Source organism: Orussus abietinus, unplaced genomic scaffold, assembly GCF_000612105.2.
Source record: "Orussus abietinus isolate OABI.00-Male unplaced genomic scaffold, Oabi_2.0 scaffold387, whole genome shotgun sequence".
Taxonomy (NCBI): domain Eukaryota; kingdom Metazoa; phylum Arthropoda; class Insecta; order Hymenoptera; family Orussidae; genus Orussus; species Orussus abietinus.
In genome coordinates this window covers 20,308-46,197 of record NW_019394530.1, presented here as the reverse complement: position 1 = coordinate 46,197, position 25,890 = coordinate 20,308, and the positions used below count along the sequence as shown (strand labels likewise).

At 36.7% G+C, this 25,890-nt stretch overlaps 1 protein-coding gene across 7 annotated transcripts in view; it reads left to right on the top strand.

Moving 5' to 3' along the window:
* Window positions 1-25,890, top strand: part of LOC105702682 (protein hu-li tai shao) — a 44,743-nt gene that overhangs the window by 12,471 nt on the left and 6,382 nt on the right. Inside the window, exons 9-18 of one of the 7 annotated variants that reach the window (XM_012430414.2) lie at window positions 3,577-3,600; window positions 6,250-6,363; window positions 6,901-6,993; window positions 7,596-7,791; window positions 8,872-9,009; window positions 9,521-9,592; window positions 10,039-10,140; window positions 11,812-11,889; window positions 22,964-23,031; window positions 24,490-24,617. In XM_012430414.2, the coding sequence (XP_012285837.1) occupies window positions 3,577-3,600; window positions 6,250-6,363; window positions 6,901-6,993; window positions 7,596-7,791; window positions 8,872-9,009; window positions 9,521-9,592; window positions 10,039-10,140; window positions 11,812-11,889; window positions 22,964-23,031; window positions 24,490-24,603 (999 nt within the window). In that variant the 3' untranslated portion in view covers window positions 24,604-24,617. Of the gene's footprint in view, window positions 1-3,576; window positions 3,601-6,249; window positions 6,364-6,900; window positions 6,994-7,595; window positions 7,792-8,871; window positions 9,010-9,520; window positions 9,593-10,038; window positions 10,141-11,811; window positions 11,890-22,963; window positions 23,032-24,474; window positions 24,618-25,890 lie in introns of all 7 variants that reach the window. The other 6 variants (XM_023432636.1, XM_023432637.1, XM_023432638.1 and 3 more) reach the window with 6 other exon arrangements.

The following is a 25,890-nucleotide window of genomic DNA, read 5'->3' as shown; positions in this document are numbered from 1 at the left end:
CATGATGTGTAAACGGAATCTACTTTTTTTTTTGCTTATAGTCGTTCTTACAAAGTTAAAGAAATTGGGGCTTTTGAAGTTTTTAATAATTCATTCAGTTTGCGAAATCACATTACATTCCATGAACCATGTCGGTAGAATCTTATCTTCAAGAAACAGTATTTGTGTCTCTTAACAAATTCCATTTTAACCGTACATTTATCGGACAGAATCTCATGTTATATACATCATGGATTTATTTAATCTCATTGATCTCTTATGACAAATGTTTTCTTCTTTTATGACAAATTGCTTTATTGGTATACTTACTTATTACGCCACTCGTTATTACGCATGGGACATCACTGTCTAAGGATATGAAATATTACGGTTAATACTCAACTTTTACATCACTTAATACATTTATCACACGTAAATCTAGAGTAAACATTAAATTACAGAGAAGTATGCCATAATCGAAACGGTATCTGAATTAAATAAGTATCCGATGAAAGTACCTTGTTGAAATAATTGTTATATAATATTTTGTTGAGGAAGGTAAATAACATAACTACCAGAAATAGCCTAATATGGTCTGTTATCAGTACCTCGTGACGCTTCTTGAATATTTTTCGATTGATATTTTATTCTCCGAACATTTGTCGATTTAATGACAACCTGAACCTTCGTTTTTCTCTCATCCTGTTACAAACGAGTATCGGCTTTATCAGTGCAATCTGTGAAAATAATACAAGAACAAAGTCGTATTTAATCCGTTCGCGAATTCGAGCGATTGGTATCCGTTTAGTCAATTAGACATATATCGCGTGTTAACTGTTAGGAAACAAGTTTTATCGTAGCCAATGGTAAATGTGCCATTTATTAATCATAGCTAGCAACTCACTCACATCGTCTCTTTACAAAGTACCAAATCAATACCCATTACACTGATCTTCCTACTAAAAAGAAATTCTGATATGCGTCCAGTCAAATGCTAATCAGGGTTTTTTCTTAACAGGAATCCCTTCACACCATTCTTTGAAATGATACTTATTCTATTTACTACTTCTAAAAGGAAAATCAATTTTCTATAGTACAATGGGAAACTTTTTATTCTTATTGCACAAACATCATATATTACTCTAAGAAGAAAAAAAAAATAGGGTTAAGTGATTAACCTTGTACTTGCTGAGTTAATTGACTATTACGTTGCTCCTCAATTTAATTATAAAAGTAAATGTTGAGCTCTATGAGTAGTTGAGTGGCAAGACTATAATATGCGCCTTACTTACTGCATTTTGTAATCGAAATTTCACCTGAAATGGATTTATAAAGTTACCGGAGGGGGGATGTGTCGGTGTTTTGAAATGAAAAAAAAAAAAAAAAAAGACTTGAAGAAGTATAATTAGTCTCAAATTTTCTGTGCATCCATATTCTCATAATTTCCAGTACTTTGAATGCGTTAAAATTGCCAAACTGAATAATTTAGCAAATCAAAAGAAAATAATTTTCATATTTTCTGTGCTCTGCTCTGGCTGTATTGTTTCTTAGAAAAGCAGTATCTAAAAATGATAATGTACATGAAAGAAGGATGCATTTAAATTTATGAACCGTTTGTCTATTAAAAAGCTACTTCTTGCCCAAATTTTACTTTATTTTTTACCAGTTCTATCGACTGTTCCGACTACGGTAGATAATATAACATTACTATCGATCGATTGATCGATCAGGATTGAGATCACGTGTAGTGAAGGAAATATAAGATATAAGAAATAATAAATAAAGTAGCATGTCCAATCAACTAGTCGCGACGATCAATTTGTCCGTTTACCGAAACTTCTCGAGATCAATTAATGTCAATTGATTGAGTGATCGATTGTTCGCGACGCCACGCGGAATAATCCGTACTAAACCGATCATCTCCCAGTTTTAAGTGTTAAGGCATCAATTATTGTTTCTCTGTGTAGCTTATTGATGTTCCAAATAAAGATACAATTGCTGATGAATTATTCGATTAGATGATTTTTACATACGGTCGTTTTTTTTAAGAGATACGTTGCTGAAATGTTTCTGATACGGTAATGAACATTTTTGTCCTCCGTATTAGGAAGCCCACGATCTTATACACATTTATTCAAGTTTTATATACATAAATGGAAATTATGAAGTATACTGAAAATGACGAATAAGGAATTTTACCTAACATAGCAAAGTTCCTTGCATAAAATATATTAGTAGGAAATTTAGGATGGAGGGTTTCTTCATTCAATGTTTTTGTTTTCACCACTTTTACTAATTTCAATATTAGTTTCACCAACGTCTCTCCTTAAAGTTTCAGACCACGAAATATATATACAAACCAAGCGGCGCTTATGTTCCTCCCTTTAATAACGATAATATCAATTTTTTTTTTAACAAACGTCGGGTTTAACATAGTTCTCGACTTGGAAACATTTAATTCTTAGCTTCCCTTACAGTGTTGTGAATAATTTCCGGATTGAAAATTGATAGAAAATTGTTAATTGTTTTATTAACAAATCGATTAGTCGGCCAGTTGATTAAAGAATAAATTAAAATATTGCACGTGTGCCTTTTGGGATAAATACATACGATTATTAACTACGTATAGTACCATTCCCATGGAAAAAAGTGGCGCTTCGTTTGTACTTTAGTAATTTTAATTAATTTTATAAGGCATGTTGTGTATGTGAGTGAGATGTTAAACACGTTAGGGATGTCCGCTAGAAAAATAGAGCTGTTCAACAGAAAAAAACGTTTGAACTGGTTCACATTGCTAAATATGTCCAAGCAAATTTATAAGATAGGTTTTTCGAATTCCAGGTAGTGAAACTAGCTCATTAAATTATTCTCTTCTTGCAAGTTGAGTTTTTAAAATTAAGAAATGTTAAATCCAAACAATTGAAACCTATAGGATTCCAGTAAAACGAATAGTAATATTTATTTGATAAATTCTATTGGTTAATTTGATTGCTCGAAGGCACAATGAGAAGCAACTGAAGGTATTTGAATAAACACAATGGGGCTGGTCAATAACCAATGACAATAGTTAATACTATGAAGCATTATAAACATGATTATGTTACGCATATAGGACACGACGAAAACTAACAAGCAAGATTAGAAAATTACTCCACGATTAAAAAATAGACAGTAAAGGATGCGTTTTTATGCCGTCATAAACTGTTTACTACAAGTATACGATGTCTCAATACTCTTGCTGCCGTTTACTATCCTTTTCAAGAGTGTAATGAGCTTGTAAAAGATGTTTCAGTAATGGAATGTTCAGGGAAATTAATATTTAATATACCCCTAAACTTAGTAGAAAAAGAAAAAAAATGAGGTACCTCCAATTCTTTTGTGCCTTATTGAGTACTTCATGTCCTCAGTGCAGTACCTTTGAAGAAAGGAAGTACCTCATTTGTTTACCCCAAAACAGATGCATATATTTTCTTTAAGGATTTTTAAATCTATTTCCATTTGAGTGTAATTTTTTATTCTTCGTAGCGATTAACTTAGGAGCATGTACACTGATCCTTTTCTAATCCCGCCGTTTTTTTGGCTTGTTTTTCATTATAGTGGGTGGATCAAAGTGCAGAGGAGGTAAATGGAATCCACATTTACTTGGATTAATATGTCGGACTAAGTCATCTTTATCTTTACTTTTCTAATTAGTTATAAGTTCACCTATTTCCCGAATTAGGTGCTACGTTCATCTCAGTAGGCATTGGGCTGAATCGACTGTGGGCATCATCTACTAATTTCCAGACATTCTTGTTTCTTTCTGTAACTTTCAGTGTCCACGTGTTCATGTCGTATATTTTCTGCAGGATATTAAGCCATATAAGACAAAATCCTTTTCTTGAAAAAAACCTGTTGTCACGAGCAACTGCTTCTTTCAGAAGTCACAAAACTAACAAGCCGCTGAACGATTAATTTTTCGCTGCATTCTAAAACAAATCTGTTCAGTACATTCTCGTGTACATCAATATGCTATTATATATATGAAGTAATGTGTTTTGAACAAGAAAAGGTTTCTCCTATCTTATTACGAAGGCATTCAATTTTAATCTCATTTCAAATATTAATAATTTCGATTCCGCGTATTATATATTCGGTACTATTAAAACATATTAGCTCTTCTATTTAATTATTTTTCTTTTATTTTGGTTCATATATGTGCTCCGGTCCATCGTGGTGAACTTTGGCAATCAGCATTGAAGATTTACATATAGGAGATAATGTTCTCAAACGAAACGTACTTTATTACATTTATTAATCTGGTGTTAATATCATTCAAAACTTTGAGGGTTTAAAAGAGAAAATATGTAAACGGTTTAATTTGATTAATGATAATACTGCGGAAATTTAAGCATGTGCTTTGAATTAATCATAAACATTGGTTCCGTTTTCATGGCATGGATCTGTACCGCATCTTTCGCTAAAACTCATTCTAAGAAATTCAAAATGGCGCTCTCAGTTTCGGGCAGCTGCATCTTTAATTTTTCATGTTTGGCTTGAAAACGCATCAAACTGAATAGTCAAAGAATCATTTTATAACAAAATCATGGCATTGCTGTGGATTTTTTTTATTCTGAAAAGCATTCTAACATCTGAATGTATCATTTTCATAAAATTGCTTCTCGCTTGATCTGCAAAACGCGGGTTCCTATCTTTCGATACTTATATAAATAAAATATGCGTAATAATATGATTATAGCGTAACGATTTTTACAGTATAAAAATCGTACGACATTTAGCCGTTTAAAGTTGGTAATATGAATTGTCTGGATTCTATGAGAGAATTACTTTCTTATATCGTAATGCATTTCTGCATGGGAAGACTGTCTCAATCCGTGTATAAGTATTGTATTTATAAGATAAAATTGTGAATTTTTGAGTTAAAATTCAATTTTGGCCTCCATCTACTTTAAGATTGCAACGGTTTATGTATAACTGATGATTTATCAAATTGAAATTCAATACTATTAAAATCTTAATTCGTTTAGGTTTATAACTGTTAGAGGCGGGACACTTTTGGCCACAAATAAATTATAAAATATCACGACAGATCTTTCTAACATATATGTATAAACATCCGTAGATTTTCTTTCTATTGCAACAACTTTGCGTGTTTGTAGATCCAGGTGGTTCATTTTACCAACTTCATTTACTAATTATACATCGACTAATATGGTCTATAGTACAGGGAAAATATTGTCAATATAAAAAATCGAGCTGTAATTGATATGCTGTTGATAAGTACGAAAATGTTCCATAAATATTTTTGTTTGTTTTAGATGTATACTATGTGGAGATATTGATTGGTGTCAATTGAAGTTCAGTGTCAAATCAATTGTAGCTCGATTTTCGTATCGATGGTTGCGGAACTGTGATACCTTCAGTACGACATAATAATTAGAAGACTCATTACACGACTCTTTATGTGTGCCTGATGGTATTTCTATTAAGCTCTCGATAATCCTCAATGTGCATCCACTGCATTTACAAAACCAGATGTTAAAGTCGACCCTTTGAGTATCGGCTTCTCCTTCGAGAAGTCGAAACTGTTCAAAGGTGTTTTTCTTAACCAGATATCGAAATATATGCAAATTTGTTCTCTTCCTAATTTTGCCTTTTAATATCATTTATTGAATCGTTGGCTTGGAAAATAATAACATTTTTCGTTCAATAACTCTTACGTAAAGTGTCCTTTTAAATTCTCGAGTTTCTCATTTGTTTACTCCTGAAGGAAAATCGAATCGAAGCCCTTTCACGAAACAAGAAAGAAATAGTCGTTTTCAAAATGTTTAATAATAAAGTTAGCGAGAGAAAGAGAATCTAAAATTAGTAAACGAATGTGTCGATCTTAAAGATACACAATTTAGAGTTTGAATTACGTCCAGATATAATCATTTTGAATACATTATTTCGTGATTAAATTCGTTAGGTAGTCAGTTTTACCGGCATGTCCTTCTGAACAAAATGATCTCTCAGTTTCAAACTTCGGGTTTTCGATTCAATTTTCAAGAAGACTTGTACCAATTAAGAGATATACGGAAGATCTAGACGAGTTGGTGCAAATTTGCATTTCTTGACATTTTTCGATATTCAAACTGTAGAAAAACGGAAGCAGGCACACATTATATGCGAGAGTCTTTTTTTTTTACGGCCTTAGAGAAACTTTTTACTCGGTTAAAGCTACCGAATTGATCTCAAGAGGGTCGTCTAATGCTCTGGTTTTGTGTGCAGTGGGTGTCGGATGGATCGCCGACTCATAGCAGTACTCCAGTGAGGATCGAGAGTGCTCTTCAGTTCGTACCGAAGAATACCAATCCGAAGGAGTTCAAACAGATCCAGCAGCAGGTAAGTATTTTACTTCACTGTACTTTTTCATGTCTTGGTTTAATTATCAAATATATATATATAATAACGTATTTATTTCATGATGTTTAGTTTCATAAGAAAAACAAAATGCATTAGAGGACAAAGCAATTCATCAAATGTTCTGATTCTTAACTCTTCGAGCGCTAAGCCCTTTTGGCATAAGGGCGAATTTCATCAGTGCGTCCAAGCAATAGTGAACCAAATGTCGGATGCATTTATGGGTCCATAGCGCTCAAAGGGTTAAACATGAAATTCTGAATCCAGTAAAGAAAGATCATTTCTCACTTTTCTCTAACGTGCGTAGATATCTAGAAAAGCTCGTCTGAAGATACGGAAAGCAGAAATGAGAAATCATGTGACTTGTCATACGGCTTAGCCTTCATTTTCCTTTTTTTCCCGAGGAGCATAAACAAATGTATACATCTTAACAGATGTATGCTGCAATAGGAAATTTTGCCGATGCTCCTTCGCGGGATTTATATACCTATCGATTTTACCTTCACTTTCTCTTTATAGATCAAAGACTATCGCAGAGCAGATAAAATATCTGCTGGGCCACAGTCTCATATTTTGGAAGGCGTTACATGGGAAGAAGCCAAAAAGATGCAGGTAAAATAAGTACCTCTTAATTTAATTATGACTGGGAATATTATACAAATCATCAAAATTGCAGATAGAATGAAAATTTGTATTGTAATGAATATTTACAATATGATAACGTAAGGCTGGAACGATGCAAGAAGTTTTTAAAGATAGAGATTCAAAATAAACTGCACTATCGATGCATGTTTATACTTTTTTTTACTAACTTTAATAACGAAGTGCTGGCCATGGAACCTTTGTAAAGATAGTTCTTTCTTTGCGCGTTTATTCTTCTCATTTTTATACCGTTTTGAGTGTAATCGGCGATAGCAATAGAGATAGTACTAGAGAAAGTAGAGCACCTCAATTTAAAAAAGATAAGAGTTGTAAAACAGCTAAAAATTATAATACAAACCATTGGTGAAATGAAAATGCTACTTGACTCCATGAAGTCAAGTTAACGTTTATAATTAGTATTTCTACGGCCAGTACAATCGCTTTTATTTGTTAATTAAGACATTGCTATTCAATTTTGAAATTCGCGTTACCTTCTCTGTACATGTATAAATAAAATGTATACAATGTGCTTTGGGATATTAATAATATCTATATATTAATTATATTTTTAGGATGCTACAATCAGTGGGACGGGAGAGCAGGTTGTCCTGGTTGGAGCAGCCAGCAAAGGTATCATACAAAGAGGTTTCCAACATAATGCGATGGTCTACAAAACTCCGTATGCGAAAAATCCGTTCGATGCTGTCACGGATCAAGAACTCGACCAATACAAGAAAGACGTCGAACGCAAACAAAAAGGAGATCCCTGTAAGTTGTATACACAAATTAATGTATTCCTTTTCAACCATGAGTGTCATTTCAAATTCAATTTAAGATAATTCTCATTGAAGCTTATCGAAGTTCATAGGGTTGTACTTGTTTTCGAGACTTTAATTCATTCCCAAAGGGATAAGATTCTTGTCGGAAAGGAAGAAATAAACAATGTTTCTTGCGAAACATTTTATTCCCCAAATTTCTTATTTATTTTACTGTTAATCACTAAGAAGACTGGCAAAGAGATTGTGGAGTTATACAATAATTAACACGTTAGATATTTAGGTTTATCCTTTTGGAATAATAATTTTAAATGACTTTCTGCGTTTATTATATTTTCGTACACTCACATCAGCTGATAGGGGAAAGTGGTTTAGAGATTGCTGGACTTTGAACGAACATTTTATACGTTGTCATTATTTTTCTATTTCGCTAAGTGAAATTTATCGTCAATAACTTACTGAAGTTTTCAATCGAATAATTACTATGCATTTTTAGAAATGTCTGCGAACATAAGAAGCCAAAGACGTAGAACTACATGTGATATTTAAACAACCAGAGTAGCATTAAATATTAAGTGTTAATACATGAAAATGAGGGAAAACAACAATTTTTTTCATAAGAATTTGGAATGGTAAGCAATACATCTTATAGGGCGTTCAATACGAGTTACACTCTATTTTCCAAATAATAACACTATTACCACTTTACCCTGTAGACGCAACACCACGTAATTGTATTAAACTCGGTTAATGGTAAAATATAAAGATAAAAAAAAGTGTATAAAATGTACCTTACAAAAATACAAGTACACTGCAATGTACACCACAGAGTTCAATGGCTTAGAGTAAAGATTACGCGATTTATTTGCATCGTAGAGTTTCTATCTTCGTTAAAGTTTCTTGTGCATTTTAGAAGTAAAGATCTGCTTCTTTTACTGCGAAGCTCATATTAGTCTACATTATTTTAGCATATGTAGGCCTCGCACGTTTAATAAGCTCATTTGTGCAATTTCGTTGTACATCTAGTACTCTGACCTAACGTGGTCAAAATACTAATAACTTAATTTCTTAGATGACGAATCACAGTCGGAGTCGGAAGCATTGTCTTCCTTCAACGTTAGCCGTGCGACACATGAATCCAGCACTGCCAAGAGTCCTGTCCAATCACCTGTTTCCGTTACCTCCGAAACGGAAGAAGAAAGCAGAGACGGTAAGTTAACACCTATCATTAATTATTCTACCTTTAACTCGTATCAATTCTGCTGCCATAAATAACGTTACGTATATTTTGCATTCACATTAATTTCATGCTTGTACCAAACAATTTTTATAATTCATTTTTATAGTATTTGTAAGGGCTTCAATTTTTTTTTTCATATTTATCATTGGAATCAATATATTTCATAATGGTCGAATATTGACTATACACGTAGCCGCGCAGTTTGCAAAACGTTAATCGATATCTGAGTGAGTACATGTTTGGACTTTCGATTTCATCCGGTTGATGTACCGAGTAAAGACATAAATTTTTCCATTGTATTTGTTATCCGTAAAAAGACTTGCATGTAATATCCTTTACAAAGGATAATAGTCTTTCAAGCGCTAATTGGGCAACGCGTACTATCACTTTTCCCGGAAATGATGTATTTCTCTAACCCCTGCTTTTTTTTTTCGTTAACATTTTGACATCTTAATTAAATGTTTGTATAATTATGTTACAGAACCTAGGGTATTGCGGATAGAAACGAAACAAGTGCCTGCGCCAAGTCAGCCAGAAGTTGTTCTAAGCGATGGTGAGTCATTTGTTTAATTAAAAACTAATATTTATAAAGTCGTACAGAGGAGGGGTAAAAGGTCAGGCATCGTTGCAGGTTTAAAAAATCATTGTATCGTAGACATTAATTTCTCTAATAATCAGTTGTGCATGGAATTTTCTGGAATGATAGTTTCCAACAGAACGAGCACCTGTGCGTCTTTTTAAACGAAAAACAAAAAATCTATTAAGAACTAGTATAATTTGATATTAAATGGAGACATTTTTGTAATATTTTATTGACGCACTGCGTTCTTCTTGTTTAAAACTGTCATGGAGTTAATACTTTCGGAATAAATACAAACACATTGACGCGCATGAGAATTTAGTATCGTTATTTCTAAATAGTTGACTTTCTGGATGTTTTGTACGATACGTCGTACGTTAATGCACGTTGCATGGGCACGTAAATTGTTTGTGGTACAGAAACACTGATGTCTCCTACGGTGTCGGAAACTCCGTTGGTTCAACATGCCAAGGTTCAAGTACAAGACACACACAGAACAATAGCTCGTCATACACCATCAGGTGAGGTTACGATGATCAGTCTCTGTAGTTAGATCGATTCATTAAATTTAGATACACTTCCATTTAGCACGTTAATACGGTCGTTCATCCTTGTGACTAAACTCTTTTATTTTATTCATCCAATCATTCTTCTATAAGCACTGTGTAGTAGTCATTTCTCTATTGTTGTTCTTATATAAAATAGTATCTGTACAACGAGGGAAATTGTAACATTTACATCGGTAGGACTTCAGCAGTTTATTTTCTTTTAATTCCAACTAACATCTAAATTGCATTGTTCAGTGTTATGATAGACACAGTATGAACCTCTGCGAACCTTGAAGTTTTCATTAATATAGATTTTTAAGACCACTTTAAGAAATGCACATCGGGGACTATAACACCGCTCTTTTTTTACTAATCATTTTCTAGAGTTATGCAAATTGCATAAGTGATACGTAGAATACATGTGCGAAATCAAATTTCTTGTAAATTAAATCACTATTTTTAAATATCTGTAGTCTCCATACTGGCGGACATGAATGTCTTCTCATAATATTCCAAGTCTCCACCGTCGGTATTTATTCAATACTGGATTGGATAAATCTGACTTTGAGTACGTCTTCACCACGGGGTTTTATTTAATGTCGAATTAACTCATCCAAGGATGGAGACGCACCCAAAGTTGGATTTATCCAATCCGGTATTGAATAAATACCGACGGTGAAGACATTTATGTCCATCTCTCTATCTAAACTACGGGGATCTAAATACTGCACGTTTTATTTTTCAATTTAACTCAAAGTCGTACGCACACAATAATAACCCCAGAATATACATTTCTTATCTATGTAATTAACTAACATGTTCGGTGAACAAAAGTAATAATGTTTTGGGGTAGATGTGGAAAAGAACTCACGTGTTCAATAACAGCCCTGGAAAGCATGACAATTTGTTTTGTATAAATGGGATTTGACATCATAATATATTTTAACATGTACATAAGTCTACATATTTTAAGGGTCTATGATTTTATTATTTTACTGAACTTTAGGATTATTTATTTACGTCATAAATATGCGTAATTGTCGGTAAAAACTATGTAACAACATAGTGAGCAATATTCAAGTCTCTCTCATAACTTTTCAGTTGGGTTATTCTAGAATTCGTATATAGTACTTTGTAGCATGTTCAACATCTTAATTTTATCAGTATCTTAGTTTTGATAAATATAAAGAAGACGATTGAAATAGAAGGTCGTGACGTGATGATGATTCCAACTAAAGAACACGCACAAAAGCGCGTCTACACACATGTTCAAACGAACGTAGAACTTTTAAGTAGTTTATTTAGAATATCCATGCTTTTAGAAGTGGTACAGTTTAGAACCAATGTTTTTAACAACTGTTAACATGCTGTTCAACAATTGCCCCCTTCTATTTAGTAATTTAACGATGACAACATTGTAAGATTTATTTAAAGGCTATTATATTAGAACACAGTTTCCTTCATCGATTTTCCATTGTCGAGTCAATAGAAATTAGAAAGCTAAAATTATTTATTAATGAAGTATCGCACCTTAACTCATTAGAATTACTTCTGATGAAAAATATAAGTCGTCTCTATCAACTTTTTATTATTTCTTGTTCACACCTCATGTTACGTGCACGTTGTCCTGTTTTCTATACACAGTGGATGCAACCACAGAGTTCCTTAACGAGATGCGCCGTGAAGCCATCGAAGCGCCACGAAACGACCTTAATAGACGAGGTAAGTGTGGATAGAAAAATAAATAAAAAAAAAAAAAAAAAAAAACCATGAAAATCAGATTTTTGTTGGGCTGTTCGTTGAAACGTTCAGCGTTAGAACGATGTATATATAATGTTGCATGTGGTTTTGCACCCATTAACTATCCGAATGCTTCCTATGCTTACGATACGTGGCTTTTTATCATCCCCTAGCTTATCGAGCTGGGACCCTTGCTTTTAAAAAGCTTGCTTACCACTTTTCACCGCCGTCGTGTCACGCGAAAGCTCGTACCTATATTGCACTCGATATGTTATATCGAACCACACTTCAGTTTACTCGTTAAAATTGAACGTCAAGTGATATTCACCTTGAACGTTTATTAGCACACAGTACTTTCACGTTATCTTCACACGTATTCTATTGGTCTTTGGGCACCTTTTATGTACAGAATTCCGATTCCAAATTCCGACCATTGTTCCCTCAGACAATTACTGAGTTAAAACAATCAAAGGTTACTATGTGCAACATTACCAGGACATTCATTTCTCATTTTATTTAACCGTTCGGTTAATTCTCGGTTCATTATTAAATTAATTATATAAAAATGACAATATTGTAAATAATATATAACTTGAATCATTCGAAATTAACGTCTGAGCCAGAAGTTATTAATGATTAATTGGTTAAATCAAATAAATGAACTGTTTGATTTACGTTCATATGCTACAGAAATATTTAATTGATTATTGTAACACGTTAATTAGGAGTCATATATGACTTTAGAGTTATTGAAATTTTATTATTTAAATTATCGTCATTTTAATATAATTAATGAAATTATGAAAGTGGGCCAATTTTGTTCTAATGATATTGAACTAGCTTCACATTACTGTTATTTAACCCTTTAGTTACGAAGCGCCACTAAAGTAGCTCCCGCCTGACCATGCATTCAAAGCGATAAATTAATATTGTATTCATATATAGTACATTACGTAACGAGGGAAGAAAGTACTCGTACTCGAATATATAGTACATTACGTAACGAGGGAGTAACACTCTGTTGCCGCCCTCGCTTCTTTCGTGACGGTAAAGACCCTCGTCCGTAATCGCCTACTCAACTCCCGAGATACGTATACTATTTTTTATCCTCCCTGCAAACCGGAAGTTCGACTTTTAAAGCCTGTCGAGTGCTGGCGCGCCCTGCCGGTATCATGGTAAAACCGAAAAATGAACATTTCTTTTTAAAAATTCATCATAAATAACTATAAACCATTTAATTGTACAAGGCATTTGTTAATAAAAATGCCCCACCCACTAACCTCAACAACGGAAGGGACGACTCTCTTCCCTCAGGAGGTAGAGTGAGAAAAGAAAATTTGAAAAAAATACAGGCTCTACAAAACGAAACGTACCTTCATTATGCCAAACATGAGTCCATGATAAGTTCTCTTAATTGAGAAAAAAATATTTATCCAATTTTGGCGTTAAGTACTCGGTGCCGTTCGCGCATGCTTTTAAATGTACTTGGCGCGAAACTCTACGGAGTTTCCTGACATTGCACCTAATAGGCAACTTTGGCCACGCTTAATAGGCCCTGAAAGTCGGACTTCCGGTGGAGAAAGAATGAAAAAGTATTAGTACTCCGCGGTCGAGCTATCCGTACAAACGGTTCAGACCCACGGCCGACTCCGTGTAGTTAAAGGGTTAAACGGATATAACCCAAAATATGGGATGAAATTAATTTTTTCTTAGGTTTCTGACATAGACTACTTTCATAATTGCGAGCACGTATGTCGATAATTATCGGTAAGTAAAAGTTATCGTCTACCGGAACTGAATTTTAGTGATCCAACGAAAGCGCGTCGACGAAATCTCGTTTCCATCGTTTAAAGCGTGTAACGAGCGGTCATCGCGTTTGCATAGGAATAGTGAAGTGGGTGCGAGCTGTCTCGTGACTGGAACGAGCCACGCTAAAGGCGATGCAAATCGAGACTGCAAAATGGCTTAATCGTGTCGCGTGTTTGAGGTGTGTCTGGACAAATGTGGTTGCAGATTGTCAGTCGAGCGGCAGTAGCAGCGAGAACGACGACAGAAGCTACTACAGTTGGCAGGCCGAGCACTACGATCGTCTACACTTAGAGGTCGCTAGAAGCACCACTATCGCAGAACGCATGAAACCTTTACTGACCGAAATACCCGCTGCACGCGTGCACGAAAAAACGCTCCCGGAAAATGCACGCGCGAAGCATGGCGACGATGCTGCACCCCCTGTGCCACCCAGACCCAAATCTTCCATTACGCACCGCCTAAGACGTGCATTCTTAGGCGATTACGACGAATTTGCGACTTTTCGGCCCCCTCGGGCCCAATTTTACAATATGTTCAACAATCCTTCCGAGAAAGAGACTCGACCGCTTAGCGAGGCCAGTTCCTTGTTAGTTTCTAAGATGGCCGCCCTGGCCAAGAGGGGCGTTGCGGTCGGGGACCGATTTAGTTCCAAAGTCGCAACAAACGCTAATGGCGCTGCCATCGTAGAAGCTAACACGGTACCGCAACCAATATCTGTATTTACCAAGAGAACGATCGCCAAACGAGCTGATTTCCTTGATCGTTCTGCTGAGGTGGAGGGTAAGGAACTTGCCAAAGTTTGTACCGCAGGAAATGTTGATGCGATATCCCGTTCGAATGATTTCTTGAATTCGAAGAGAGACGCTGCGAGTCAGTGCAGGAATTGCTGTAGGGATGTTGAAACTAGAGATATCTGTGTCGGGTGTAAGGAATCTAGCTTCGAAATTAGTAAGAGGAGCTCTCGATCGTCGATGACGAGTGAATGCGATGATACTCTGCATGCAGGGCAGAGAAACTCGAAAATTGTTGATGATTTGATGTGTGTATACCGTGAGGTGAGGAACAGGAGTTCCAGCAGAATTGTAACTTGCACCGAGTGCGATAAAGGGGAAGTTAAGGTCCATTATGTGGTTGGTCAGCTACCGAGAAGGCAAGTCGCCGATAAGGTGCATGTCTCGTCGGAAGGTGTGAAGGCTGCAGTAACCATTTTTGAAAGTGCCAGACACAGTTCGCCTCTAGAAAGCAAATCGACTGATAAGTTCATCATTGACTGTTCAATCTGTCGTCAACAGGAAATAAGCACTGCCGAAGAAAACGAAATGGAAATTGATTTGAAACCGGCGCAGGTTAATCAAGATTTACGGAATAAAAGTATCTCTTTCCTGGAAAGAAAGAGCAAGAGACCTATTCGGGAACCGTACATCGTAGAGACTAACTTTGCGGGAGTTGATGAAGAATTCTCGGGTGACGAGAGTACTCGAATGTCCTGGAAGAACGATTTAAATAACAGAAGTCTCCACGTAGATGACAGGATTGGGTGTGCTAGGAACTTGAGTTTGAATTATAATTGTATTCCTCAAAGCCCGAGAGAAGGCACTTTCAAAGGCGCGTGTAAAGTAAAAACGCGTCTTAAAGATGGCGACAGTCTTCAGAAGGTGGGTCCTTTAAAAAAAACGTACGTGAATCAGAGAGGATCGAATGAACTTCGCGAGACAGAATCTGAAGACGTAAACGGAAATATCTCGGATTTAAATGGCAACTCTTTGACACAGGATGATGTCCAAAATTTATCTCCGCCTGGAGTTTATAAAAGTAAACTTGACAACGTAATCAGCACCTTAAATGAGGCTGCGAGTAATCTGTACGTGGATTCTCATCCCGATAGTAAAAAGTCTATCGAAGGTAACGCCAGTGATGAAGAAACCAATAGCGGAATAAACAAGTGCTCGGAAAGTCACAACAACGAACTGAACTTATCACTGGGAGTAAATTTAGAGAATTTTACGGAACATATCGGAAATAATCGGGTTGAAGTTACTACCCATGAAATGTCTGGGGAGCTTAAAAAAGATACGTGTTCCGAGAAAGATGTCTTGAACGAGGAGAGTCCCGAATGCAACATTGTTGGGAGTTCCGTTGGGACCGATGCCCAGAACTTAGATAAAACGGGAGAAATATCAGACTACTCGCAAAATGTGGAATCGACTGAAGAAATAACGCAAGTATACGCGGGTAATAACGTAGACGGTAAATTGGGGACAACGGATGACGATAAAGAGAGTCAAAGCAACGGAGGCCTCAATGATCAAGTCACACAATGGCTTGCCACCTCTGTCGACAATATCGACGACACCTCCAACGACGAAGGCAGCATATCGGAAATGTTAAACAGTATTAACGTAAATTTAACGTCATCCAGGACGTGCTTGGACGTTTTGCCGGATACCGATATCTCCTTCAAGTACAATCTCGATTCCGCCAGCATGAGTTGGATTTATAGTCTGACTCCATCAGCCGATGTGGATCATCATTCCAGCAAAGACACATCTTTCGAGTGTGAAGATCTTCAGGGTGAGGGCGACCCAAGCGAACACGACGAAGTCTCGGAATTTATTTGGCTTGACCTCGCAAGTGGTAAAAAATCCAACAGTTCTGCAGACAGTCTGAACCTCAATCAAGCTAGTAACGCTGATAGTTCGGCCGAAGGTGAATCCGGCGATGATGTTGAGAATTCCAATCAAGGGTCCGATATACTCGAATTACCGACTTCGATTGTACGCGAATTGAAGGAAACCGATGACGAATCGTTCCAGCAGGACATCAGGAATACCGTGAATCAGATTATAGCCGATCTCGATGACGCCGAAGCTCACACCACCACAACGAATTTAGTAGCTGAGATGTTCCACAATGTGGCTTATTTCTCGAATTTCCCTCCCAACGTCAAGGGTGATCTGTACGAAGCTGTTCGCGAAGCGATCAAAACGTTGGAAATGGCAAGGAATATAATAGATGGCCTCGTAGACGGCCTCCCACAATCGAATCCTGCGACACCATTTTTTCCTAACGCGAGGAAAGATTTCAACGAGTCGAGGTATCTTAATGAGTACTCCAAATTGGGGAATGATAACGTCCAGTCGAGTATGAGTGAAGGCGATTTTAGAAATGGAAAGCCATCCGATATCGTCGTCATCGAGGAGATCATTCATCACATCATCGACAGAGTAGACTGCGATGCTTGGAATTTAGGATCTTCCTTTGACGCTCATAACTTAAAGAGAGTCAAAGAGACGACGAACATCGAGTTGAAGGAAATTAGTTGCAGTACTGAATTGAACTCAGAAGAGAGTGACGCTCAAGAGGCAATCCAGTCGGATTCTCGTGACCAAGAAAATGATGAGTTTATTGAAGATGTCAAGGACAATAATGGTAATCGTCAACCTGAACCTGAAGAATCCGATGAACTCGTTAGCTGTTCACGTGATTACAACGAAGAGAATTCCCATGATGCTGTCACTAACGATGAAGGTAATGACATCAACGTCCCAAAAGAATGTCACGATAATGACAACTTCTTAAATCAATCTAATACGTCCCCCCATTCGATTACTACAGAATGTTGCGATAAATCGGACAAGTCGGTGTCAGAGAACTTGACACGAGAAACACTTGAAGAAAAATCCTCGGCTCATGTTCCAGAGGTAGAAATTCATTCGTCTGAAGAAGAGGAGGTAGTAGAGACGGAGGTTGAATTTACAGAATGTATCATAGAAGAAACCGAGTTGGAAAATGAAGACGGGAAAAACTGCACGACAGTGGAAGAACATGATGAAGTGGAATACATTACGAGCAAATTAGAAGCGAAGATGTATGAGGATGGAAATGTTGGTGCGAACGAATGTATGGATATAGTGTCTATCGACGAGGATAATCTTGAACCCGAAGATCAAACCGAATCATCTAAGAAAAAGGATGACGAATGTTTACTGAAGGTAACCCTTGAATTGAAGGATAATCTTGAACCCGAAGATCAAATCGAATCATCCGAGAAAAAGGATGATGAATGTTTACCGAAGGTAACCCGTGAATGTAACAAGTTTAGTGAACAAGAAATGATAGCCAAGGTAAGTAATGGCCTAACTGAAGTTCATGAAGAGACTGAAGAGCAGGACTGCGCTTCAGAGAATGAAGTGGGTATATCAGATGATGAATGCGAAGTGGTTTTCGAAAAGGGAACATTACTCACGTCTGAGAACAATGATGAAGAACTTAGCTCTAATGATAAGCCTCAAAATGACGTTCCTTATGAAGTTTCCGATGTTCACGATAACGTTATCTGTGAAACTCGGCCCGGGTTCTCAGAACAGGTCTCGTTAAATCGAGAAGATGAATGTTCCAATGAAACGGTTCCTAAATCATCGGAACATGAACCCAACGGTTCTTGTGAAGGAGATTATTCTAATTTCTGGGGCACCGATGAATTCCATGTAAACAATGTATCGGATGAAGTGAATTCAAATGAGACCGACAATGACAAATTAGGGGAAACAATTCTAGCATTTTGTGCTCGTTTTAAGTCCGCAAAGAACTGTACTACCTCGGCCCAAGAACAAATATCCAAGTCCTCGAGTTTCTCTTCCTCATTGGAGGAAGACTTCGCGTCTCTCAAGTTACTGACGGAAAGATTCCTCGATCTGGAACGGAAACATAGTTGCGAGCTTTCGGATATCCATTCTATCGAGACGGCGTCTCCACCAAACGGCGACTGTAGGAAGTTCGGGACTTACGAAAGAATGGAATATCAGGAAAGATATCCCACTTTTCGGCTGATACTCCAAGACAAACTATCGAACGACAGCTGCGAAGACGATTCTCCATCATCTGACGGAGTACGTTCTTCAGGGTCGGACAATATGGCGGAGCGAGAAGTTACTTCGGACTCTACGGACAACGACACCAAGTCCGACGATACCAAGGAGAAACAAATGAATTTTCCTCTCGCCAGGTTTTGTCTCATCGAGTATATCGGTGAAATGATAAATGGCGAATCTTCGGGAACGAGGGACGATCAGACCGCGCGTCACGACCCATTTCTGGAGCACCAAGACCGTCTTAATGCAGTTGAGGACTTGAACGAGCGCTCGTACTTCAAATTCCATGATATAAATGAAATACCCGAGTGCCGGGGATGCTACGAAGTGGAAACCGACGAAGGGAACTGGGCAAGAAGGTATCTTCCTCCAATTTACGAAGAGCCTGGGGAAATCGCGATGGAGTCCGAATCTACTTTCGGACCGGAGAGGCAAAGACTAGAATCGAATGACGGTACGTACGAGACCTCTTTCGATCGTTCTAATTATCGTTCCGAGTTGGAACATATTTTCAGCGACTGGTTTCCGGAGGCCCAAGAAGACTCCTCAATGGCCAACGATAATAGGACCCCACCAAGCCACGATGTTCGCGTATCTTCCCCTAGAAGTCATTCGTCCTCGCCACATGACAATCACCTTGGGACTTCGCAAAGAAGAAATGATAATTCATCGTCGCCAAGAAGTATTGGTGATTCCACATCACCAAGGGATAATGGTCGCCTGTGTTCATCAGCGGGAAATGATAGCGGAAAGATGCCGAATAGTAATAACGACATAGCCTTAGGATTGCAGTCTGATGAAGAAACCGTGTCGAAAAGTTGTGGTCAGGTGTCTTCAAAAATTAATGATCATGTCACTTCGCCTTCGTTATCCGTTCCCAGTCCGGAGTCCGGAGATTATCTATCCTGCAAGGATGAGAGCGACTCTGCAACGGCCTTCCAGTCTTTGCACCACACCAGCTCCTCAAGCAACAAAGCCACGATCTCTGAGGACAGCGAAGAAGATAGCAACTTCAATAGCACGTACACCATATCCGATGTTAGCGACATGAGTAGCTCCAGCAGTCCTTTCGAGGAAACGCCCTACAATGCAGATATCTCGACGAACATAGACGACGCGTTGGTGTACTTGAAATTACAGGAGAAGAAGCTGAAAAATCGGAACGTTAGAACGGATCTTGAGTTCGACACCACCGTCAATTTTGCGGATATCTCTGGAAGCACGATTTCTTGCGACCTGAGGAGAAATTCTAATAAAGCGTCACAGGGTGATCCTTCGGACGAAGACCTCGAAGAAGCCCAAAGAGCCGAACAAGAAGTCAGCTCTTTCTGTCATGGCGAATCGCAACGAGGCAGTATTGGCTTGTCGGATTGCATGTCGTACTCGTATGATACCAAAGAATTTATGAGGCTAGAACGTGCTCTTATCAGTAACGACGCCACCAGTGAGGGTGCGTTCTCTCATGATTGCCTCGAGAAGCCTTCAATTGGGTCTTTTCTAGTGCCGCCACCAAAGTATGAGGATACTACTTTGTGCAGGGTGGTCTCTGCTATCAATTTGACCGATACTGGGGATATTGATCCTACATCTAGTCTTCAGGATTCGCCGTAAACCATTTTTTTTAAAACGTTTATGTCGAGTAGCCAGAGAAGAGACCGCGTTTAATGGCTTATCGAATTTCGACGACCGAAGGCAGGATTTCCTCCGGTATTACTTACTTATTAACTGCCGATTATCCTTTAATTTAATTTCATTCCCACGCGTTGTAATAACATGGCTGTTATTAATTATCTGTACAGTTAAACAGCGCCACGTCGGTGCTATTTTTCACGCGTTATTTCATATTTTCTTTTTTACTTCCTATTACTTAGTTTTAGTTTTCAAGGTTTTAGGAATGATTACCGGTGCCACCTGGTTTGATACCGGGTGTGGCTGTGATATACTTTTAAGGTCGATTACAAAGTCTGAAAAGTTCCTATTTTACCGATTATTCGCTGGATAAGAGTCCAGATTTATTCGGTACAATTTACTATTATTTAGATATTAATGGATATTAATCCAATCATTACGCGAATACGCGAACCGCTGTTAAGTTTATTTCGGTCGATTGTTAAGCCAATGTTAACATGATGATATTAATCACGGTATCGTATTATGGATTACGGTATTCGATCGTTGAAGTTTTCGTTTCGTTTCATACTTCTAACCAATCGCTTTTACAAAATTATGAATAATTTCATACTTGACTCAGAATTTAACAAAGTGGCGGAACATTGCGCACTATTAACGAGCCAAGTGCATTAACATCGGAATGCTATTTTAACATAGCCGTACTTTACTACAACCACGCGTTGATTGCTCATCTTACTTACAATTTTACATTGTACACACGTAATTGATAATTACTCTTAGAGCGTTCGACGTGAGGTGAAGTTTCTTAAGATTTCAGTTGCGTTCCTCGTTTTTGAACCAGGAATTGATGCGTTATGTTTTCGTTTTCCCGTGATCGGATTTCTATTATTTTGTTGTTTTCTTTGCATTTCTGAGGAATTGCCGTTATATTTCCCTACGTTGAGTACTTTCAGTTCGCCACATGTACCTTTAGCTTATTGTCTGACGTTAAGTTTATGTCATGATTTTGCACGAAATAAAAGTTCAACTCCATGCCAAGGAGCTCGTAAACGTAGAAGAAAAGCACGCTAGAACAAGGTTTACAAGCTAGTGTTATGTATAATGCTTTCTTCAGCGTTTGAAACGTTCACATGCACGTATGACTGTAAACATTTCTGCACGAATTCACCCATTTTTCTCCATTTTTATTGCCAAAATTATCTTTAACGCCGTATCCTTTTCTTCTACGCAACGGCGAGCGGTCTCATCTCGTCATTAACCCTATATTTTTTACGATTTTTATGAACATATCGGATGTTCGGAATTGCTAAAAACGTTGGGTTATTCCATAAGTTGGCGAAGAAATGTTTTTACAGCTAATTTTTTAAAATATAATTGCATGTTTTATTAAAACTGTCGAAGAGATGGGATCAACAATGCCGAAGAATACATTGATACTTAATACGCGGGTAGTTTCATTGCAGAAAAGGAACTTTGGAATTTCTGCAAATTTGTTCGCGAAAGTATGGAATGACTCAATGCAAAATTCGAGATAGAGGAACTAGCCAGCGTAAGACAAAATTATAGGTTTTTTAAACCTTTAAGGCACGGTAGAAACTGACTTGCACGTCATTCCATCATTCGTTATACTTTGCCGCACCTGCCCCACGGTTTTAGCTTTTCGTTTAATCCTTCGATTACGCAAACGTTAATCGTGACTACCAATATATTTACATCCATGGCAAGCTTGAATGGTAACGTTCTCTTTCTCTCTTCCTGAAGGTAAGGTTATTTTTCCACTATTTTTTCTATGGGTTAAGGAGATCTCTTGCCTCCACTTTATTCCTGTTTTGCTACTTATGCACAATATTCCTGTATCGGTAATGGGGAGAACATTGAAAGGAAAGAAATGTCACTTACTAATAATTCTTTCTTAAGGTAACGATTATTAATTAACGTTATTTCAGCGTACAGGAGTGTTACAGTACTCGAGTAGAGTCGATCAGTTGGTGGGAACAATAAAGTTAATTGGATGGTTGAACTCGGTTGTAAAATTGATTAATTCAGAAGAAATCATATTAGAGATTGGATAATTGTAACTGTGTGTTTGCCAATGAAATTAGTTTCTTATTTATATTTTTCGAGTTCATTGACAAAGCTACCTAACATAGTAGCATAAGTATATTCGAACCAGGGGGTACTTTTTTTTTCGATAAGTAGCTGTAGAAAAAAAATTTTTCTTATAAATTTTGCGTAACTTGATTTGCTTAATTTATTAATTTCTCCCCTGACTCAAGTATTTGTGTTTGAATTTTTTCAAACAGTTGATTTCAATGTTCTTGAAGAAATTATTAAAAATTATATCTGTTAACTCACCCGGTTCACAGATCGACATATGCTTAATACTTAATTAACGAAAAGAAGTATATTTCGTTTTTCAATGTACATTCTAGAGACAGGTACATTTATTGTTATTGTCTGAAGCCTCGACATCTGTTTAAAGTGAAAATTCATTAACATGTACCTATTTATTTGGTAGGAATACTTTTGTTACTGTCCTTTTCAGAATAAAAAATTATTTTCTTTTTTGAAGTTATTTCCTTCTTGAATTGAGTTTCAAAATTACAGATTTGTTAACCTTACAAGGTGTGAAAAATCTGCTCAATATCGATCGTCACTCTACTCGGAAAAATACGCTGCTTACATATTTTATCATATTTTAATGAATTGTAAATAACGTGTTGACTGATACGTTTGTATTTCAGGAGAGAACACCGTAAATGGCGATCACTCGGATGCACATCACAGCACATTTTCCCAGAGTAGCAAGGAGGTTTGTTTTTTACCCCCCAACATTATTCTCAGTTTATCTAAAATTTGTCTTGTTATCGTAACGACATATCTAAATGTTCACTATTTGTGTCACATCTTTTTTTTTTTCTCACCTTACATCAGATTTTACAATTCATTATCAAAAGGAAGCACGACCTCTTGGGAAAGCAAAAGAGAATGTGAAGGAAACCCGGAAAGTTCCTGAACTAATGTGGGAGATTCAAGGATGTTAACTTTTAATTAAAATGGTGCGAAGAACAAACGGAAAAGATATTCACGTCTTATGAGTGAACTGTGAATCAAAAAATCACTTCAACATTATTTAAAGTTTGCAATGGTCTCTTCCAATAATATCAGTCTACTACCATAAATGAAATTTGTTGAAATCAACAAAATAGTTTTCTTAGAATTTGAATCAATGTATAATCATAATATATAGTTTCGAGACGTGGATTTCTTTCCAATGAATTGTGAACATTTATATTTTCTCTAAAGTTTATCAGTATTCGAAGATCGTTAAAGATGTGATTGAGTTTTATCATACAATGCGGAAATTAGTTTTCTGAGTATTCGTTTTATCGTTGTGGGAAAGGATACGATTAATAGCAATGCACATGCAAGATTAATTAATGCCTTAGTATTTAGTTCACTTTTATTTTTTCCTTAAATTAAAACTCGTGTCATTTAATAATTAATTTATAACTAAAATTGCCAGGTATTTCGTTAAATTCTCGCGTCATTAAATAGTTAGTTAATTTAGAACTAAGGTCATTGGACATTTTATATACTAAACTTTAACCCATTTCAAGTTCAAAAACGTATAAGTAATTTCCATTCAAATTATTCAAATTTCCGTTTCGAGGGTTGTTTATGACCAGGCTTGAACTGCCACAATTTATCGAGAATTACGCAGCATCTTATGATTTTTCATACAAGTCGTTTAATCATCCGTGATTGTTTTTATCATTACCAACCATGAACAGCTCTCCATACTAGATTATCGTCTTCAAAATTAAACTCATATCTAAACCTTTTTAATTCCCATCTTGAATTAAAAATTATTTAAAAAGCTACATTTGAATATTATACGGATTGCTCACTCTCTTTTTCGCTACAGTGAATTAATTTTCTTTTATAAAAATCAAATTCAGCATTGACCTCGAAATGCAAATGGCGACGGAGAAGATTCAACGTTCTTTCACGGTCTTCGAATTAAGATTAAAAGTCATGCCCGTCATACTCATCACGAGGGAGCTAGAATCATGTCTATTTTCTCATAGTCGATCACAGGATCTGCAAGATCGATCGATTTTTGGATAGAGCTATTAAGCAAGCTAGTACTGCTGCTTGCATGCGAAAAAAACCGAATTTTAGGGACGCTAGGGAGGCCATTGTTGCATGTGCATGAAGGTTTATGGTTACGGTTGGGACCTTCCGTGTTAAGGGTTCCATGTCGCAGGACGTGAGCGTTAGCGAGGAATCGCCTAAGAAGGAAAAGAAGAAGAAGAAGGGCCTGAGGACGCCGTCCTTCCTCAAGAAGAAGAAGGAGAAGAAGAAGCCGGTCGAGGCGTAGGTAGTCCTATTCAGGTACGCATTGCTGTTGGTATTATTTTATTGTTAAAATCGGCTTAATAAGAACCATACGAAATCTCTTTTATTTGAGGACAAGTTTAATGCTGCATCCAACGAGGCAAAATATATTTATAACAATGCAGTTGGTGTTTTTACGGACGACTGTCGTCTAGATACTAGTTCGCTTTTTTAAGAAAAGAAAAGAGTTGAAAGACAAATTCTGATCCGATTGATACTAGGATACGTCGCTCCATTGTTACAATGATGTTTCTATCATCTCGAGTTTCCTACTTTATTCATTAAACTACGGAAGCGATAAGAATGGAAATATGCTGTACCGTTCGGAATTTTAAAATCTCTGAGATTTTAGTATTTAATTGTTCTTAATATTAATTTCAAATTATGAGATGTGTTACCGTTTTTACGGTTTAATGTATGCTAGAGGAGCATGTCGGAAGAGCAGCTTTTAAAACTTGTCTGGTGATGAAAGAGAGATATTTTACAAACATTTCGTTAATTAGATAGCCCAGGTAAAGAGTTTCACGAATGATGATCCGCGATTAACAAGATGACTCTTTACGTATCACTGCGTTTCTTGCTTTCGAGAAACTCTTCGGAATCAAATTGCGCTGTATAAAATTTAGAGCGTTCATTGCAACCGCTGGCGATTGTTTTAGAATAGACGAGCAGCCGCTGTTTAAGTTGCATAGTTGCAATTTTGGCAAAATGATACGTAGACGGATATTTTCTTAGAAGCTCTAGTGGCATACTCACATCATTCGACTCTCACCAATGATACCATGCAATACGCTCACGGTGTTTCTTTTTAGTAATAGGTTGGTCAACTTTTAAGAAATGGGACGGGTAAACCAATTACTATACCTGTTACTATAAAATTCACCCTTTTATAATATAAAAATATAATATATAGGCCTAATTGTCTCTCTAAACTAAATAGCAATTTTAGGTCAGTACATTTGATTATTCAAGGACTGGTCAAGGGTTGGTTACATATTTTGAGCACTAATTACATTGCAGGAATATAATATCAAAGCATCTTATTGTTTCTGTGTAAATGAAGACCTAGGTTTCTAATTTCGGGTCTATAAATGTCTAATGTCATGATCTAGTAGTTATTTTAAAACCTTTATCCTGATTTTAAAAGGAACTATTTATTCGATTAATTTACACATGGCAGTTAAAATATTATATATTATTGTTTGTCAAAAATGATGTCGTTGAATTATAATTGTACTTTTACACTTTTCTACTCAAAACTGTTGCTGAT